Source organism: Octopus sinensis, linkage group LG1 (assembly GCF_006345805.1).
Source record: "Octopus sinensis linkage group LG1, ASM634580v1, whole genome shotgun sequence".
Lineage (NCBI taxonomy): Eukaryota > Metazoa > Mollusca > Cephalopoda > Octopoda > Octopodidae > Octopus > Octopus sinensis.
The window spans coordinates 130,484,466-130,505,508 of record NC_042997.1 but is presented as its reverse complement, the minus strand read 5'-3'; the positions used below and the strand labels follow the sequence as shown (position 1 = coordinate 130,505,508).

The 21,043-nt window shown below is 37.2% G+C and overlaps 1 protein-coding gene across 3 annotated transcripts in view; it reads right to left on the bottom strand.

The window, feature by feature from the left end:
- The window catches only part of LOC115214963 (sushi, von Willebrand factor type A, EGF and pentraxin domain-containing protein 1), a 226,501-nt gene that overhangs the window by 88,188 nt on the left and 117,270 nt on the right, over positions 1–21,043 (bottom strand). For all 3 annotated transcript variants that reach the window (XR_003881945.2, XM_036504662.1, XM_029784063.2), the window contains exons 4-10: positions 19,925–20,080; positions 19,576–19,794; positions 16,284–16,475; positions 14,667–14,858; positions 11,850–12,098; positions 7,557–7,796; positions 6,242–6,430 (exon numbers count right to left, since the gene is read on the bottom strand). Coding sequence is in view for 2 of the 3 variants with exons in the window: in XM_036504662.1 (XP_036360555.1) it covers positions 6,242–6,430; positions 7,557–7,796; positions 11,850–12,098; positions 14,667–14,858; positions 16,284–16,475; positions 19,576–19,794; positions 19,925–20,080 (1,437 nt within the window). In the remaining variant the exon portion in view is untranslated. The remainder of the gene's footprint in view (positions 1–6,241; positions 6,431–7,556; positions 7,797–11,849; positions 12,099–14,666; positions 14,859–16,283; positions 16,476–19,575; positions 19,795–19,924; positions 20,081–21,043) is intronic.

Below are 21,043 nucleotides of genomic sequence, written 5' to 3'. Positions count from 1 at the left end.
TTGTCAGTGTACGCGTGTGTCTATCAGTGTGTGTGTGTGTGTCTGTCAGTGTGTGTGTGTGTGTCTGTCAGTGTGTGTGTGCGCATATGTGTGTGTTCATCCATATGTGTGCACATGTGTGTGTGTGCTTGTGCAAGTGTGTATGAGTGTCTATGTTTGTCTCTGTGTCTGTCAGTGTACATGTATGAGTGTGTGCCTGTCAGTGTGTACGTGTGCCTTGTCAGTGTATGTATATGTGTGTGTGCGTCATGTGCTTGATCATGTGTGTGTGTCTATGTTTGTGTATATGTCTGTGAGCTTGTGCATCTGTTTGTCAGTGTGTGCATGTGTCTGTCAGTGTGTGTGTGTGTGGGTGTATGTGTGTGCGCGCACACATGTGTAGTCACCTAACAACACTTGAAAATACTTGGAAACTTTTAGCAACAGGAAAACTATGAACTGATCCTGTAACAATAAATATTACATCTGAGAAGATTATAGAAGGCGTGATTACAATATTCATGAGAAATTGCTAAAGAAATTCTGATTATACCAGCGACTGTGTTATTATTCAGGATACTAAGCCAGTGAGCCGGCAGAAATGTTAGCACGCCAGGCAAAATGCGTAGCCGTATTTCATTTGCCGCTATGTTCTGAGTTCAAATTCCGCCGAGGTCAGCTTTGCCTTTCATCCTTTCGGGGTCAATGAAATAAGTACCAGTTATGCACTGGGGTCGATATAATCGACTTAGTCCGTTTGTCTGTCCTTGTTTGTCCTCTCTGTGTTTAGCCCATTGTGGGTAGTAAAGAAATAGGTATTTCATCTGTCATTACTTTCTGAGTTCAAATTCCACCAAAGTCAACCTTGCCTTGCATCCTTTCGGGGTTGATGAATTAAGTACCAGTTGTGTACAGGGGTTGACCTAATCAACTGCCTCACCCACCCACCAAATTTCAGGCCTTGTGCCTATAGCAGAAAGGATTATTCAGTATAATAACAACATCACTACAAAGCTTATGAATTAGTGAAAGCACAATTACTTTCTTTCTTTGCTAAAATATTAAATCTGTAAAAGTAAAATGATACATGTAAATTTAAAAATAAAACTGTCTGTCTGTTATATCTATCTATCTATCTATTGGGTTGTCCAGCAAGTTTGTGCTGATTTATAGTAGCTTACTTTTCGACTTATTTTAGAACATGGTTGAGTTCATAAAATAGGATTTGATTACAATTCCATTTAGAGCACAGTTTAAGCTATCTTTTCGTGGAAGAAGGTTTATGTTCCTATAACCTGTGTTAATTCTGTAACCCTTTAAAATGGAAGATAAGAAAGTTCATTTTCAGCATTTGATGCTTTGGGAACCAGACAAAAATTGCTGCAGCTCGGCTGGGATGTGTTACTCCCCCCCCCCCACTCCATATTCACCAGATATTGCTCCTTCTGATTTCCGCTTATTCAGGTCTCTGTAGAATAGTCTTAATGGTAAAAATTTCAATTCCTTGGATGACATAAAAAGATACCTTGATGAATTCTTTGCCATGGAACCACCTCAATTCTGGGAAGAGGGTATTTTCAAGTTAAAGGAAAGATGGAGATGCATTGTGCAAGAAAATGGTTCATATTTAGTTGATTAAAAATGTAATGGCAAGTATTTATTGACTTTTTTCTTTCCTTTCAAAATCGGCACGAACATTCCGGACAACCCAATATCTATCTATCTAGCTAGCTATCTAGTTGCAGGTATGACCATGTAGCAAGAAACTTGTGTCCTAACAACATGGTTCTGGGTTCAATCCCACTACATGGCACCTTGGGCAAGTGTCTTCTGCTATAGCCTTGGGACAACCAAAGCCTTGTGAGCAGATTTGGTAGATGGAAACTGAAAGAAGTTGTGTGTGTGTGTGTGTATGTGTGTGTGTGTGTGTATGTGTGTGTGTGTGTGCGCGCACATGTACAGGTGTCCGTGTTTCTCCCCACCACCGGTGTTGGTGTGTTTACGTCCCCGTAACTTAGCAGTTTGGCAAAGAGATCAATAGAATAAATACCAAGCTTTAAAAAAAAGTATTAGGTTCAATTCATTGGACTAAAAAAAAATTCTTCAAGGCAGTGCTCTGGCATGGCCATAGTTTGATAACTGAAGAAAGTAAAAGATGAAAGATAAAAGATATATCTATATATATACGTTTATATATTTGTTGTGCAAGATTTTTTTATGTGAAATCGTGTGTTGAAACAGATACTGTTGTATTTCAGAATGGTCATTTTGCCAGTTTAGCCAATAAAAACACACGCACTATATATTTGGTGTTATTTTGCTTCAGTGTTATTTATTTTTTACATTAATCTTAATCTTATTTCGGCCAGAGTTCTTTTGTCACACTCCTGTGACCGCATCAGTGGTCCTTTACTTTCTTCTTTCTTATTTGTGTGTCTCTCGTTACTAACCGTCAGCCATTTTGTATTTCTATTGTATGTGTCTTCATTTGCGCATGCGTATATATCTCTGTGCGTCTACATTTAGTTAGTGGGCAGGGGAAATGCCTGTAATATTTGTATCTTCTGTTTATATATGTTCGTGTAATTTGTCTTTGTTTTTGTTTTTGTTTATTCTTATTTTGTTCATGTGTTTACATCCACCTATTATTATTATTATTATCATTATTATTATCATTATTATTATTATTACGTATGCTTGTATATATGTATGTATAACAACAATACTAGTAATAATAATAATAATAATAATAAAAAAATTTTTACTTAAAAAAAAATTTTTTTGATAAAATAAAAAAAAAATTTTTTTTAAATGTATATAGCTATTTACTTCCATTTGTTTATTTATCTGTGTATTTTATTTTATTATGTGTTCAGTTTTGTTTATATTGTAACCAGTTTATGGGGATCCTCTTCTGTCATATGTTGTGGTGTGTGCTAGTGTTCCATTCCATTTTCCTATTCAGTCTAGGTTTATCTTCTATTATATATGTAGCTTCCATAATTTATCTGATTGTTGCGTCTGTTCTATGTGTGGACAAGATTTTAACTTCTATGTTGTTGATTGAGCCCTCGTGTTCCTGCTCGGCGTGTTGGTATAGAATTGATGAGCTCTTTCCTTCCTTAAGTTCTCTCCAATGTCATTTATTTGTTCTCCTATGCTTCGTGCCGTTTCCCCTACATATGTCATTGTCTTGTTACTGCATCGTCCCTCTATACATCTTATACTATAGACTACATTTCTGGCTTTACAGTTTGTTTGTGGGCTAAATCGACACACAGTACAGTACCTATCCGTACAGGGGGTTCTAATAAAAGGGTAGGTTCTACCGATTATGGATTTGATAGGGTTGCCTGGCTTTTCAACAACCTTAATCCTTAGCTTAAGTTTGTCTAGGGTCTGCCAGTTCACCTCTAGGGGTGGTGTCAACGAACATGACACTCTGGTATTTGTGGCTATTATACCAAGAGTTGGCCTTCCCTATTTTCTTCTTTGTCTTTTTCATAGTGTTCCATGACTTGCTCCTGTAGAGTGGGCAAATCCCATTCCTATCATTACATAAGATAGTATCAAATTTCTTCATGGCTCCTTTGTATACTCTGATCCTTTCTTTATGGCTGTAACCTGAGAACTGCATGCGGTAAACGAAATGTTGTATGTGTCTCTTTAATTCTGTTGGCTCGCACATGCAGGACACATTTCGCATTATTCTGATGGGGTCTGCCATCAAAATATTGAATTTGGCATTGTTTGCGATGGCTGAGTTCTGGTGGATCAAGTATTTGGAGGTCATAGGTTTGGCATAGTATGAATGAAGGATTTGGGTTTTATTATTCACAGTTTCTAGCCAGAGTTCTGTGTCTAGTACTGGTAGTCTATGGTTAGGGTGTTTAGTAGGGTAGTCTATTGTGACCTTAATACTCTGGTGGATGGAGTTAGCTATTTGCTGGATGCTCTCCATAGTATTAGATTTTTGTTGTTACAAGGAGTTTTGTTGGTCTCTCACTCAACTTTGCCCCACACGCAATAATCAAGGAGGTTGCAGTCTAGGAAGTTAAGTGACCAGATGTTAGAGGTGATATGGTTTCAGAAATTATCTGACAGTCAGCAGTGGAGGTGAAAGCTCTGAGAGTGTAGTTGCTAGAATAAGAATAGCCTAGACAAAGTTCAAAGAGATCCTACCTCTTCTGGTAACAAAGGCCTCTCGTTCAGAGTGAAAGGTAGACTGTATGATGCATGTGTGCAAACACCCATGCTACATGGCAGTGAAACATGGGCTGTGACACTACTGAGAATATGCCTAGGTTTGAAAGAAATGAAGCCAATATGCTCCACTGGATGTGTAATGTCAGTGTCCATACATGGTAGAGTATAAGCATGCTGAGAGGGAAGTTGGACATAAGAAGCATCAGGTGTGGTGGGCAAGAAAGACGACTGTGCTGATATGGTCATGAGTTGTGTATGGATGAGGGCAGCTGTGTAAAGAAGTGCCGATCTCTAACTGTGGAAGGAACTTGAGGAAGAGGTAGACCCAGGAAGACCTGGGATGAGGTGGTGAAGCACTACCTTTGAACGTTGGGCCTCACTGAGGCAATGACAAGTGACTGAGACCTTTTGAGATATGCTGTGCTTGAGACAACCCAGCAAGCTAAGCAAGACCATAGCTATGGCCTATGCCAGTGTTGCATAACTGGCCCATTTAAGAGTTCCCTTCAGCCATCGGGTATTGTACTGTGCTTGAGAAAACCTATTGAGTCAAGTAAAATCACTGTCGTGGCTGATGCCAGTACTGCCAAACTGGCACCAGTGTCGGTAGCATGTAAAAAGCACCATTCAAGCATGGTCAATGCCAGTGCCGCTGGACTGGCTCCCATGCTGGTGGCACATAAAAGCACCATTTGACTGGCTCCCATGCTGGTGGCAGATAAAAGTACTCACTACACTCTTAGAGTGGTTGGTGTTAGGAAGAGTATCCAGTTGTAGAAACCTTGCCAAATTAGATTCGAGCCTGGTGCAGCCTCCTGGCTTGCCAGCCCTCAGTCAAACCGTCCAACCCATGCCAACATGGAAAGCGGATGTTAAATGACGATGATGATGATGATGATGATGATCTCACATATATTACTTTAGCCAATCAAAGGCAAATAGTCATTGTGTTATTTTTAGCTAACTAAATAGAACCCATATGCATTTTGGTTTCCTCATTGTCACCCTGTATTATTTTAGCCAATCAGAAATTTTAGTCAATTAGAAACTAATGCTGAGCAGTTTTTGTGCTATACCTAATAGATTTCAACATTGGTTCAATCTCCCTTAGCAGCTGACTAGACTTGGCCTAGCCTCAAAAGAATAATTTCTGCCAGTTTAAATGCATTTACATTATCTGATTTTTTCTTTACTGATGGTCAATTACATGCCTAAACATATCAGACTCTATTACATATCATTCCACTGGTTTTGTAAAACAAGAAAAATCTATGTACATTGTTATGACATATTACCCAAATAATTTTGTTAAAAATGGAAGCAACTATGAACTTTCTTACAAATATATAATCATAACTTTGATTGGTTTATCTTAAGATGTTATATTCCACACTGAACTCTATTCTATCTCAAATTTGCATTTATAAACCATTAGCTACATAATTATTATTTATTTCTTTATTACCCACAAGGGGCTAAACATAGATGGGACAAACAAGGACAGACAAAGGTATAAAGTCGATTACATCGACCCCAGTGCGTATCTGGTACTTAATTTATCGACCCCAAAAGGATGAAAGGCAAAGTCTACCTTGGCGGAATTTGAACTCAGAACGTAACGGCAGACGAAATACGGCTACGCATTTTGCCCGGCGTGCTAACGTTTCTGCCAGCTCGCCGCCTTATTATTTCACCAACTACATCAGAAGAGGTCTGTTTTTTTTTGTTACTGGTATGCAAGAAATAGCATTTTAAAATTTCCACCTGAGCCTCAGAATATTTCACTGTGTTCAGTATCCAGTTACAAGCAATGAAAATGCTTCAACTCAGGGTGTCCAACCAGTGAGACTTACATATAAATGCAAATGCTTATGTCCATAAGATAAATTGTACAGGAAAATGAGAGCAAGTCCTAAAAAAAGGATGTGAGAGAAAAATAGGAGAGAAAGAGAGAGAGAGAGAGAGAGAGAGAGAGAGAAAGAAAGAGAAATGACAAAGTATAAAAACGAAAAGTGGGAAAATAGAGAGATTTAAAAACAAAATAGCACCAACTTACATGAACAGTCTGGCCATAATTCCGTAGACCAATTACCATTGAGAAGACATAGATATTGTTCCTCAGGTAACTCGACAAAATCATAATTGTCACTACAATGTACCAAACATACTTGTAGATACAGTTTATTTTGGCTTGTACAGGTTAGGGCACCATTTTTGGGTGGATCTGGTTTCTCACAGCTTTTTCCTAGAAAAAAGTCAAAAATGTAACTTAGAAGTGTGTTGTATCCCTCTCTTTCTCTCTCTCTTTCTCATTACATCTTACTTTTACTTTCCCCACCCCTCTATCACTCCTGTAGCACTGCTTCATGCATGTCACCCCAACCTCTGTCATAATGTATTTTTCTCTCTCTTCACATCCTCACCCTGATCACTATCACTCTTTCCTTTCTCTCTCCCCACTTCCTTACTTCATCTTATGCATTCATCCTCTCTTCTACCCACTTGACCTGGACAAAAAGACACAACATAGACCAGTGAAAGTCCCCTTGTTTTTTGCAAGGTACAAGAGCAACTTTACTTTTACTGGTACTTTCCACAATGAAATGCACCCAATACACTCTGCAAATTGTTTAATAACTGTGTAGAGATATCATTGGGTCATGAGGACCTCTTAACTTTGTCTTGCTGTTGACATAACAATCTCTTCAGTGCTGGTGACATGATAAATGCATCTAGTACACTCTGTAAAGTGCTTGATGGAAGAACAGAGATATCACAGGGTTAGCAGGACCTTTTAGTCTTGTCTTGATAAGGATATGACAATTTCTCAAGTGATGGTGTTATAAAAATATGCACTCAGGACATTCTGTAAAGTAGTTGGTCTAAGAAAAGGTATCCAACCATAGAAACTGTGTGAAATGAAATATATAAGGAAGGCATTGTCTTCCGATCATGTCTAGGAGGGTTGTGACTAAACAGGAACTCACTCAAACTTTGACAACCCATCCAACTCATGCCAACATGGAGAGCCAGTATAAAATGATAATGACAATGATGATGACAACAACAATGATGACATGAAAAAACAACATGGTTAATGATGATGATGATGATGATGATAGCAATGAAGATGATGATGATGTCAATGATGATGATGATGATGGCAATGATGATGATGATGATGGCAATGATGATGATGATGATGGCAATGAGGATGATGATGATGGCAATGGTGATGATGACGTTGATGATGATGATGTTGTTGATGATGACGATGATGATGATGATGACGACGATGATGATGATGGTAATGATGATGATGATGATTATATTCTACAAAATAAAACCGATCATTTAGATAAAGTACTTACTTCCTAAAGTGATCGAAAATATACATTTAACATTCTGGCCATAATCTTTTACAGGAGCACAGATATTATTGTAGTGACCAACGATAAACTTTGACCCGTTCGGATGGGAACAGTAGTATTCAACAGGTCTATCATCCTTGTCTAGAAACACTGGTTCCGGCCAAGTGACTGCAACTTGGAATTCAGATGCAATGGTAATGTTTATATTTGAAGGACAAAACTTCATCGTGATTGTTTCTTCTGCAAATAAATAAAATACAAGAAATTCATTTAATTTGGAGAGAAGAGGATACTGAAATGGCAGTTGTTTGTACTTTTTTTTTTTTTTTTTTCTTACATGAGTTTGCTTTCTTCTCTTTACTCTTTTACACTTTTGCTCGTTTCAGTCATTTGACTGCAACCATGCTGGAGCACCGCCTTTAGTCGAGCAAATTGACCCCCAGGACTTATTCTTTGTAAGCCAAGTACTTATTCTATCAGTCTCTTTTGTCGAACCGCTAAGTTATGGGGATGTAACTACACCAGCATCGGTTGTCAAGCGATGTTATTGGGGGGACAAACACAGACACACAAACACACACATATATATATATATACATATATATACGACGGGCTTCTTTCAGTTTCTGTCTACCAAATCCACTCACAAGGCTTTGGTCGGCCCTATGCTATAGAAAAAAGACACTTGCCCAAGGTGCCACGCAGTGGGACTGAACCCGGAACCATGTGGTTTGTAAGCAAGCTACTTACCACACAGCCACTCCTACACCTATTTAGTTTCCATTCTGTTTAGTTTCCATTCCTAGCCTCGCCTATGATCATGGATGATTGATAATGATCAAAAGAGTATGCTTGCAAATATCACCGTGATCACCGTGACCGACCAGGCTATCAGATGTTGCTACACATCGCTGGTCACAATGCGGTTCGCATTGTTTTAGCCTTCAAATGACGCCACCCCACTGGCTAAGCGAGCAGGCCAACAGAAGAAAGAGCGAGAGAAAGTTGTGGCGAAAGAGTACAAAAGGGATCGCCACCACCTCCTGCTGGAGCCTCGTGGAGTTTTAGGTATTTTCGCTCAATAAACAATCACAACGCTCAGTCTGGGAATCGAAACCACGTTCCTACAACTGCGAGTCCACTGCCGTAGCCACTGGGCCATTGCACCTCCACGCTTGCAAATGTAAGCAGCTGAAATAGGGTTCCTTCAAAAGATTTCTGGAATAACATTACTCAACAGGGTGCATTGTTCAAAGGCTAGGGAGTCTCTCCAGGTCAAACTACTACTTTTCTGCATTGAGTGGTCACAGCTCCAGTACTATGGAACTGTGATTAGAATATCACAAGAAAGGATTGCATGCTGAGCCAACTGTCATGAGACCTCTTGGTGCCTTGATTACAATTAAGTGACTGTCATGGTGGATCTCTAAGTTAATCATTTAGCTCTAACTCCTATATATCTTAAAACAATAAGAAGGGTGAAATATGTCAGAGTATTTTAGGGTTTAACGAATTAAGTGAATTTGCCATAAAGAGAATGCTTGAAAATGGTGTGGTGCTGGAATTTCAACAGTCTACTTCCTACCCAATTGACATGACTGTTTGTTGACTATTATAGTCAACCATAATAATACTAATTCGTCTGACACCACCTCTGGTCCCATGGTACAAATTCCTTGTTTTAAAGTGATCTAAATTAAAACTTTCCCTCAAAATTTCTTATTAACTAATTACTCCAAACACCAGCTTAATAATGACAAATTCATTTTAATAAATTCTTCATTGTCTTCAAAATTGACTAAAACAAAGTAATGTACTAATATAAAAATAGTAACAAAACAGTTAAGTATTCATATACTGTGGTGTTTCCTAAAATTGATCAAGTTTATTACTTAACATAGGCATAGGAGTGGCTGTCTGGTAAGTAGCTTGCTTATCAACCACATGGTTCCGAGTTCAGTCCCACTGCGTGGCACCTTGGGCAAGTGTCTTCTACTATAGCCTCGGACCGACCAAAGCCTTGTGAGTGGATTTGGTAGACAGAAGCTGAAAGAAGCCTGTCATATATATGTAAGTGTATGTGTGTTTGTCTCCCCCCCCCAACGTCGCTTGTCAACCGTCCCCATAATTTAGCAGTTCGGCAAAACAGACCGATAGAATAAGTACTAGGCTTACAAAGAATAAGTCCTGGGGTCAATTTGCTCAACTAAAGGCGATGCTGCAGCATGGCCACAGTCAAATGACTGAAACAAGTAAAAGAGTAAAAGTGTAAAGAGAGTAATATCCTGAGTTTAAATTCTGCTGTAGTTTCAATAACAATACTTAATAGTAGCATCTAGCAATGAAGAAACTTCTGTTCACCAGACTGACTCAAAACTATAAATCTGTTCGTTTCAGTAGACACAATCAAGTTCTTGGAGACAAACTCAAGTACATTAGTGGAATTAACAACAAATTATCTAACAAGATTTTAAAAACAATATTCCTCTTTGTTTCTGTGCTTTTGTGATTAGATCATTTTTAATGCCTCATTTTTAGGATTGTCCATTAACTGAAAGCATTTCACTGTTGAGTTTCTCTTCTAATCCAGTTTGATACTAAAATCAACTACGTATTCAATGGAGTTTTTCATTCTTCACCCCATCTACTCCACCTCATCAACATAGAAGCCAAGCCTTTGTCAATGAACTCTGTACCAACTTTAAAACTGGGACAACGTGATTCAAGCTGAAAATCTTCAGATAGACTGTTCTTTCATAAAATGGGACTAACCAAAGTTAAAGCAGTGAACAAGAGCTGAAGTTTGACCTAAACTTACACAGTCGTAGTTCAGAACATTTGGGGTTGCTCCTATTTGATATTGCTGTCTTTATGTAACAAAATTTCAACAAAAGTAGACTCCACAAAATAAAACTATCAGCACAACACTATTACCCAACAATAGCAATAACAATGATATCAACACTTTATCTCTGATAACTATTGCAACATTAGTAGATACAATCTATAATTATTTAGTTATCTCTCAGCTGAGATGATAGCAAAAATAAAGTTACATATAAATCAACTGAAGCTAAAGCCATTTACTTTCTACCAGTTAAATGTGTCAGTTATTTTGATAAAATAAAGTTATTTTCTTTAAACTGTTTGTGAATTGATACAATCTCAGTGAAATATAGTAACCCAACTAGTATTAAAGAAGGCTGTTGTGGTATTTCATTCTAAGCCTGCTACAGTGCAAGGCAGACTTCTGCTTGAGAAACTTTCACAGTTTGTTTTTTTCTCATACAGTCAGTCAGTTCTTATCAAGATCATCTCTTTCCTCACTACATTTATTTTTTTCTCTGCTAGTGAAGCTGAATTGTTCTAATATTAAAAAAATAAAACTGCTGAATGGCAACATTTTCTCCGTTTATTCAACAACATAATCCTGAAAATAAATGCAAATTAAATGTCAGGGTTTGTTTAAAAAACTTAATGTAAGATGAAGGAAAAGAAGGCTTAAAAGAAACATTATTGATAATAAAAGTAAAACGTCCTAAACTTTGATGGAATTGTTCTAAGATACATGGCTATTTTATTTAAAGATACATGTTTAAAGATAGTATTTTGTCTCGTATTTAATTATTATATTTCAAAGGTTAAAATTCTGATGAATTTGACATTACTTATCATCTTTTCAGGGTCAATAAAGTACCAGCTGAATACTGGGGTTAATGTAATCAACTTACCCCTTCCCCCCAAAGTTGCTGGCCTTGTGCCAAAATTTAAAACCAATATTATGTTTTAAAGGGCAGCAAGCTGACAGAATCATTATTGCACTGTAAGGCGGCGAGCTGGCAGAAACGTTAGCACGCCGGGTGAAATGCTTAGCCGTATTTCGTCAGCCATTACATTCTGAGTTTAAATTCCGCCAAGGTCGACTTTGCCTTTCATCCTTTTGGGGTCGATAAATTAAGTACCAGTTACGCATGGGCTCAATATAATCGACTTAATTCCTTTGTCTGTCCTTGTTTGTCCCCTCTATGTTTAGCCCCTTGTGGGCAATAAAGAAATAAGAATCATAGATTAGCTTCTATGATATCACCACCACCCCTAATGCTGCAACAATGCCACCTTAATAACACCCTAACACACTCTTAGCAGCCCCTCAAATGTAACACTACCACCCATTATCAGCTTAAATTCTTGTATAAGTCAATAGCAAGAAGATGTAGAAATGTCCAGAAAATATTTCATATTTTTACAAAAAGGTATTAGTATGCAAAAGTTTGATAGATTCATAAGACTTACGTAGAACATTTATACGCTGTATACAGGAGACCTTATTTCCAGCTCTGTCTATGGCAACGAATTCAATTTGGTGGAAGCCCAGTTTAAATCGTGCAGGGTTTTCAGTAAGGCCACTGTGTGTTAATCTTACATATTCAGAATTGTCACTCATTTCAAGGTTTTCAGTATTTATATGGACAATAGCATAACCCTGGTTTATTGCAGGTACAGTCATGTCTGCTGGGCATTTAAATTTTGGAGGTTCGACATCTGAAGAAATAAACAAGAGAAATATCATTATTTCATGCAAAAGATATTAATTAATTTCTTTGCTCCCTATTTTCTCTCTTTAGAGGAAGAAGCAGAAGGATTCGTGACTTTTTAAACTCTAACATCTCCAAATAGGGCTAAGTTGTTATCTCTTATATTTTTTATCTTTTACTTGTTTCAGTCATTGGACTGCAGCCATGTTGAGGCACCACTTTGAAGGGTTTAGTTGAACAAATCGACCCCAGTATATATTTTTTTAAAGTTTGGAACTTATTTTATTGGTCTATTTTGCCAAACAGCTAAGTTAATGGGACATAAGCAAACCAATACCAGTTGTCAAGAGGTGGTGGGGACAAACACAAACACAAAGACACACACACACATACGTGTACACATATTCACACACATACACACGCACATGCACACACATTCATGCACACACATGCACACACACATACACACTTTCACATGGGCTTTCACATGGTTTCTGTCTACCAGATTGCCTCACAAAGTATTGGGCAGTTTGAGGATATAGTAGTAGACACTTGGCCAAGGTGCCATGCAGTGGGATTGAACCTGAAACCACCATGGTTGCAAAGTAAGCTTCTGAACTACACAGCCATGCTTGCATCTAAAAAGCAGTGGATCTTATTGAGATCATGTTGGCAATTTCAATGCAACTTAATTAGGACAACGTAAAAAAAAAACAGTTTAGTAATAGTAAACAGAGAAAATTGCTTGATCTATTAACCTTTACATAACTTTTTCATAAAACCAAAACATTAATAGTGTCACTTGTTTGTGAAGTGGCCTTCTCACATCTGGCAGCAGTCATTATATATTTAATAGTTTATAGTATATTCTTCACCAGCAATATTCAAATGAACCAATAGCACAGAGGTGGCTAAGATAGTTGAAAAACACACCAAGAAATAGTTCACAGATTATTCTGAGCTCTTTTCCATTAAGGATGGACCAGGGAGACATTAATATCACTATGCCTAAGCGAAATAGTAAAATATATATTGTCAGTGAATTAGGTAGATGGAAACTCAAAGAAACCTGTTGTATGTGAATATATATATATATACTCAAAATAAGTAACAAGGATATCCAAGGTAGTGTAGTACAATCGTTTCATGCTACTTCATTTTATTAAACACTGTAAGTATTCCATCAGTTTTAAAATGTCAAGCAATCTTCAGCCACATATAGAATTTTTTAATTAAACGGACAATGCACATTTTTATACTTATTTCATTTGCCAACATTACATATATATATATATATTGTGTGTGTGTGTATGTGTGTGTGTTTGTCCCCCAACACCTCTTGACAACTGGGATTGGTTCCCTTATGTTCCTGTAGCTTAACAATTTAGTGAAAGAAACTGCTGGAATAAGTTTCAAAGTCAAAAATATAAGTATTGGTGTTGATTTGTTCAACTAAACCCTTTCAAGGCAATGCCCCAGCATGGCCACAGTCCAAAGAATGAAATATGTAAAAAAAATAAAGATCTACTATAATAATACTCTTGTGTTTTTCTCCATCACAACATATAAATGAGAAAGGAAGGGGTAATAGATGAATAAAGAAAGAAGGGATCATGGCAAATTGGTTGTGGAAATGTTTCGACTCTGTGTGAATATATGTGTGTGTATGTAAAAGGAAGATATGTGAATGTTTGTGTGTGTGTGTGTGCATGTGTGCAATGGAAGTGGGATGGTGAACAGTCAACTCTGAAAAGAAGAATCAAACAGCGTTTCATCTCTGTATGAGTATATGTCTGTATGTGTGTATGTGTACAAGGGAAGTATGTGAATGTTTGTATGTGTGAATCAGCATTCTTTCAGTGACAAACGATGATCGATGTCACATCTTAAAAGACAAGTGTATTAATTTGATTTACCATTCATATTTATATGCAAAATACTCCAGTTAGCCTTCATTTTTGACAGCAGTGTCAGCTAGTATTTATATTATTCACAAGGCATTGGTCACACAAGGGCTGCTACTGGAGAAGACACTTTTCCAAGGTGACATGCAATGGGATAGAACTCAAGGCCATAAGATAACAAAGTGAATTCTATATCCACAAAACCATATATCCACTCAGCCATACTTGAGTCTTATTAACAACTAGCAGTATCGCCCGGCGTTGCTCGGGTTTGTTTTTACCCTTTAGAATTGGAATTTTTGAAAAGTAAAAATTTTGCATTATGTAGCTTGTTATTCTCTTTAAGTGAACATTTTTCTGGTTGAAATACACTGAAAAATGGCGACACAGCAGTCAAAAAATCATTAAAAAAATAGGGATTTTCATAGAAAAAAAGCACCTTTTTGATGTAAATAATTTTTGGTGTTAACATGGTCCGATTTGAATTTTATCTTCTACAGAAGGAAGAGCAAGCCTTCTTCTATCATACTCTCAATTTTGGTCAACTTGTGCCGCAGGGTGTCGGAGGAGATAGTGTTAGTTGAAGGCTGCCAAACCTGTCACACACAGACAACTTTAGCTTTATATATATAAATTTTTGCAAAAGAGAAATTATTACAAGACAATCTTACCAACGCATTTAGTTTCTTTGGTGACATTCCATTCTCCATGATTACCACATTTCCTCTGAGAAGGTCCAATTAATTTGTACCCTTTTTTACATGTATATCTGCATATTGCACCTGGATTGCTATTTCTTTTGGAACAGTCATGAGGTCTAAGCGAACCTTCATCAATAGAAGATAAAGGCTTACATTTTGCTTCTGAAAAAGTATACAAACAATTCAAATGAAATTTAAGAAGTTAATGACATTTATTAGAAAATATTGTTACAGTACAATATTTACATGAAGAATCAATATTATTATCATGATCAGTCAGACCTGTAGTAGGAATAAAATTGATAATTTCATTATTAAGTTAGAGTCTGTCTTGTGTTCTAAGAACTCATAAGGCTGAATGGGACACCAGTCTGTCACAGAGTTAACTTCTCAACTACTGATGGAATGCATTTACAGTTGAGTGAGCAGGAGCAATATGAAATGAAGTATTTTTTCTCAAGAACACAGCACATTGCTCAACCCAAGAATTGGAACCTCAGTCTTATGATTGTGAGTGAAACTGCCTAACCACTAGGCCACATGCCTTTACACATTATATAGTTTCAAAAAATATATATTTCATTGTGAAATCTATGGAAAATCAAACATTGAAATGATGACTTTGATGACGTAGAACTAACAGAAGTCTGGACGTGAAGGCAGCTACAAGTTTGCCTTGGTTCGGGAGGGGGAATTTTGTATGAATTCTTCCCAAATTTAGGGAAAGTGAAATAAAACTGTTTACAAGAAGTCATAAACATAACACATGAAATGTCATGGAATTAGAATACATAGAGATAGTCTACTGTTCTGTTTGATCCAAACCATTGCAAGGTGATAAAAAGATAAGGAAAATCAATGATATGTTTGAAAAATTCTTGAGACCTGAAGCAGACATGGAGCAGAGAGAGCAGGTCAATGTTTGATTGATTGACTAAATGATTAATCAAACAATAAATTAGGGTTTCATTTCTGTGTGAGTATATGTCTGTATGTGTGTATGTGTACAAGGGAAGTATGTGAATGGTTGTATGTGTGAATCAGCGTTCTTTAATCCTTTTGTTACTGTATTCATTTTAAGATGTTCTGTGTTTCTTTCAATTACTTTAAATATAACAAAGAATTTAGTAAAATAACTTAGTTATCATTAAGCTAGTGTTAGGAACATAAATTGTGACTAAGGTGTGGTGGAAGATTTTAATCTAAAACTTATGAAAACAAGACATTTATACTCAGAGCCGGTTTCAGCCGGGTTGGTAACAAAAGGGTTAAGTAACAAATAATGATTGCTGTCACTTCTCCAAAGACAGCCACTAGATAACATTGACAAGTGTATTAATTTGATCTTCCATCCATATTTATATGTAAAATACTTCAATTAGCCATCATTTTTGACAGCACAGAGTCGGTTAGTATTTATATTATTCACAAGGCATTGTTCATGCAATTAGCCAATTGATTAAATGGTTAACCAGTTGACAAATAAAAATAACTGAAACTGAACAAATGTGTATATTTACTATTGGCATGCAACAAAAAATTAAAGCTGTTGATGAAGAAATGAAACTGGTCAGAAACATAACTTACCAACACACCAGGTACGAGTGCCAGACCATACTCCATGGCTGTTACACTTTCGTACTTTGTCTCCAAATGCCTGCCAACCAGATCGGCAGTTTACCCTTACATACGAGCCATATGTAGTGGTCTTGTTAGGATATTCGATGTTTCCATTTTCAACATCTTCACCAATTTCAGTCAATGTTTTACAATCAACAACTATGAGAAATAAAGAAAATAAATTTATGTGAAATAAAAGTTATGAAATGATTGAAACCATATAAGAAAAAATATTAAAATAGTTGATTCACATTTTTATTAAATCGATATATTTGTTGTTTTGCTATATTGATTTAAGTGTTAGTCTTGATAAACAATATTTATTTTTAGAGGTGTGACAACAACTACAGTTTTTGCAACAAATTATCTGGAACACACACATACTTTCTGATAAAATAGTCAGTAATACAAGCCATGGAAACTGCCTTTACATAGTTGCCTAACCTGCCAGAATTAACAGCCACATTCCCCTCAATTCACATCTTATTATCTTAAAAATTTCTTACTGAGGCACTGGACCAGAACTTCAAAGAAGGGGAGAGACGATTACATCAATCCCAGTACTTGACTGATATGTTTTTCTATTAACCCCAGAAAGTTGAAAGGCAAAGTTAGCCCCCATATGATTTGAACTTAGGTCATAAAGATCAAGAACAAATTCTACCAGACATTTTCTCCAATAAAAAAAAATAAATAAATACATCCTTTTAAAGCCTAGCCAAGCTCATGGGCCTGGTTTCCTGATTTCAATGGCATATGTGTTCCCCAGCTGGACAGGATGCCAGTCCATCGCAGTGTTACTCATTTTTGCCAGCTGAGTGGAGTGGAGCAACGTGAAATGAAGTGTTTTGCTCAAGAACACAACATTTCGCCCATTCCAGGAATCGAAACCACAATCTTACGATCATGATGTTGACACCCTAACCACTAAGCCACATGCCTCCACCATTTTCTCCAATAGTCTAATGATTCTCCAACTCACCATCACCTTCCTACCATCTTACATAGTAAAGGACACAGTGGGGAATGTAGTTAACCATTGATATACAAATAGGTGGGATTCACAAATAGAATGCCTTTGATTGTAAGGTAACTCCAGCTGGGATGGCCTGAAGTGAATCAACAACAACAGCAACGACAATATTATCAGTGCTATCAAGGACAACCAATCAAATATACAAAACTTCAGATTTCTGAAGATGTCCATTTGTAATTAAACTGCTATTAGTGTTATTACAAAGTATGTGTCTAGTAAGAGTGTTCTTTAACCTTGAACACCATTAATACTCCACAGAAGCAGAATGCAAGGATCACTGTATCACCAATTACATTGCATAAACATATTCCTGATAATCAGCATCAAATATTGGTCTTTGACCATCTTCTAATTTATGGACAGATATGTCTGGCAAACAGAGACCCTATCAATTTGCCCACCTCACAAGAATGCCTGTAGATACATGGCCTCAGTGTATACCTTTTCACTATCGGCCATAGCATGCTGAGCCTTCTGGGCAACAGAATGCAGGCATCAGATGATCCTTCTGATCAATAGATGACATCCATTTTCGCAAGAAACAAAAGAGCTGACATTCTCATCTGGTCAGATGAAAAATACAGAAAGGTAGAGTCAGTAATAAATAATAGAGGCAATGTATGCATTTTTTGCCTTTGCTCAAACTTTCAAACATATCATCCTTTTGGTCCATTATAGAGTGACATGGGTTCCCATATTCACAAACATGTCCCAATTCTTGTTTATCTACAGATCTGGCCCAAACTAGACCCAAAATATCTTAACAAGACCACTGATCCAGTAAAAGAAGCCACTGACTTGTACTAACTTGCCCCTGCAGATACAGAGTTGCAAGCTCCTTGTTAATGTGTGTTCCTGTTATCACTTGGTAGTTGCCCAGTATGGTGCCAATGGAGCTATAAAGTAAATATGCAAGCACTCAGCTATGAGTACATTGCATCTTGTTGCAGAAACAGTTTTAAGCTATTAAGGTAGCAAGCTGGCAGAAAGGTTAGCAAGCTGGGCAAAATGCTTAGCGGTATATCGTCTGCCGTTATGTTCTGAGTTCAAATTCTGCCGAGGTCAACTTTGCCTTTCATCGTTTTGAGGGTCGATAAATTAAATACCAGTTACACACTGGAGGTCGATGTAATTGACTTAATCGCTTTGTCTGTCCTTGTTTGTCCCCTCTATGTTTAGCCCCTTGTGGGTAGTAAAGAAATAGGTATTTCGTCTGCCATTACGTTCTGAGTTCAAATTCCGCTGAGGTCAACTTTGCCTTTCATCCTTTTGGGGTCAATAAATTAAGTAGCAGTTACACACTGGGGTCCATGTAATCGACTTAATTGCTTTGTCTGTCCTTGTTTGTCCCCTCTGTGTTTAGCCCCTTGTGGGCAATAAAGAAATAAGAAACAGTTTTAAGCTATTGAACTTCATTACATAATTTCTTGTTCCCTTGTCAGTTATTTAATTTCTTATTGCCAGCAAGAAAAACAGACTTTAAATAATGACAAAATTGGCTTTCTGCCAACTAAATTTCCACCAAATTTCATTCACAAGGTTACAATAGATTTGCATAATACACTTACCCAAAGTGTCATGCAATGGGATCAACCCAAGAACTGCAAGCTTAAAGAGCAATCTCCTTAACAACATGGCTATATCTGTATCTACACACATATACAGTTACACACACCATGAAAATCCATCAAAGTCAGATCATATAAGAGATAGAATGACAATTCAGAGTTGTAAGCAGACAATAGGCACAGGAGTAGCTGTGTGGTAAGTAGCTTGCTTACCAACCACATGGTTCCGGGTTCAGTCCCACTGCATGGCACCTTGGGCAAGTGTCTTCTACTATAGCCTCGGGCCGACCAAAGCCTTGTGAGTGGATTTGGTAGACGGAAACTGAAAGAAGCCCATTGTATATGTATATATATATATACATATATATATATATATATATATATATATATATATATGTATGTATGTGTGTATGTGTGTGCTTGTGTGTCTGTGTTTGTCTTCCCAACATCGCTTGACAACCGATATTGGTGTGTTTACTTCCCCGTAACTTAGCAGATTGGCAAAAGAGACTGATAGAATAAGTACAGGCTTACAAAAGAATAAGTCCTGGGGTCGATTTGCTCGACTAAAGGCGGTGCTCCAGCATGGCCACAGTCAAATACTGAAACAAATAAAAGAGTAAAAAGAGTAAGAGTAACAAATATCTGCACCTACCTCTACATTTTGGAACGGTACCGAACCAAGTTCCATTGGGTTCACATATTAACACTGGATTAGAATCTAGTCTGTAACCAACATCACACTGATAATGGCAGGAATCTTTAGGCGTGTTTTTACAAGAAATATTTGTGTTTGGTACTTCATCTTTTATGGCTCCCTCAACATGAAAACTGTAGCCATGCTTGATATCTTTCAGTTTCTCACAATAATGTACTGAAATCAGAAAATAATACCAACATTTAGAACATATTTTCTTTCGACAGAAAATCACGATGAATGTAAAAATGGTTTTGTGTATTTGGTTTTACATCAAAAGACAGAAGTGTGATACATAAGAACTTACATCTGCAGATATCACTTGGACTTTCTCTGTAGTAAGCTGGATGACAAATGCATTCTGTAATAATTTCAGCTCCTTCCTTGAAGGTAGTGGAATTGTGAGGACATGGTTGACATTTTCCAGGACTTAATGATCTTTTGAAGTAACCTTTTTGACACACTGCAAAACAAACGGGAATATCAATAATGGGAATTATTTGTCTTTGGAGATTAATTATAATTACAACTGAAGCAATTATAATTAATTCATGGCAAAAATAAATTTGAAAGTATATACATACATAAACTCCTTTTACTCGTTAATAACATAGTCAGGCTTCCTCTTTCGGGCTAGATAATTTTTTAATGTAAAATAGTTACTAATATTGCATAAGGCATCAGGTTTGTAAGCTGGCTGAATTGTTAAGATATCAGACAAAATGCTTAGCAGCATTTCGTCCATCTTTACATTCTAAGTTCAAGGTCAACTTTGCTTTTATCTTTTCAGGGTCAATAAAATAAGTAGCAGTTATTTTATCAGCCTCCAAAATTGCTGGCCTTGTGCCAAAATTTGAAATCAGAATTACATAAGACATAAAGACAGCAAACTGGCAGAATTGTTGGCACACTGGAGAAAATGCTTTGCAGCATTTATGTCCATCCATACATTCTAAGTTCAAACACCACCAAGATCAACTCTGCCTTTCATCCTTTCAGAGTTGATAAAGTAAGTACCAGTTGAGCAATGGGGTCGATGTAATCAACATACCACCTCTCCCAAAATTGCTGGCCTTGCACCAAAATTTGAAATCAATGGGCCTTGGGGAGGCAAAGTGACCGAGCTCCTTTCAAGTATGGGCATCACAGAAGCACGTGGCTGAGTTCCTTTTGAGTGTTGGGCCTGATGGAATCAAAGTGGCTGAGTTCCTTTTGAGTGTTGGGCCTCACAGAGGTGAGATGGCTGAATTCCTTTTGAGCAGGCCTCACTGAGCAAGGTGGCTGAGCTCCTTTCAAGTGTTGGCGCCTCATGAAAGCAAAGTGGTCAAGCTTCTTTTGAGTGTTGGGCCTCACAAAGGCAATGACGAAGACCTTTGGCATTATGTCATGCTTGAGAAGAAGACCCATCAAGCTGAGCAAATCGTTG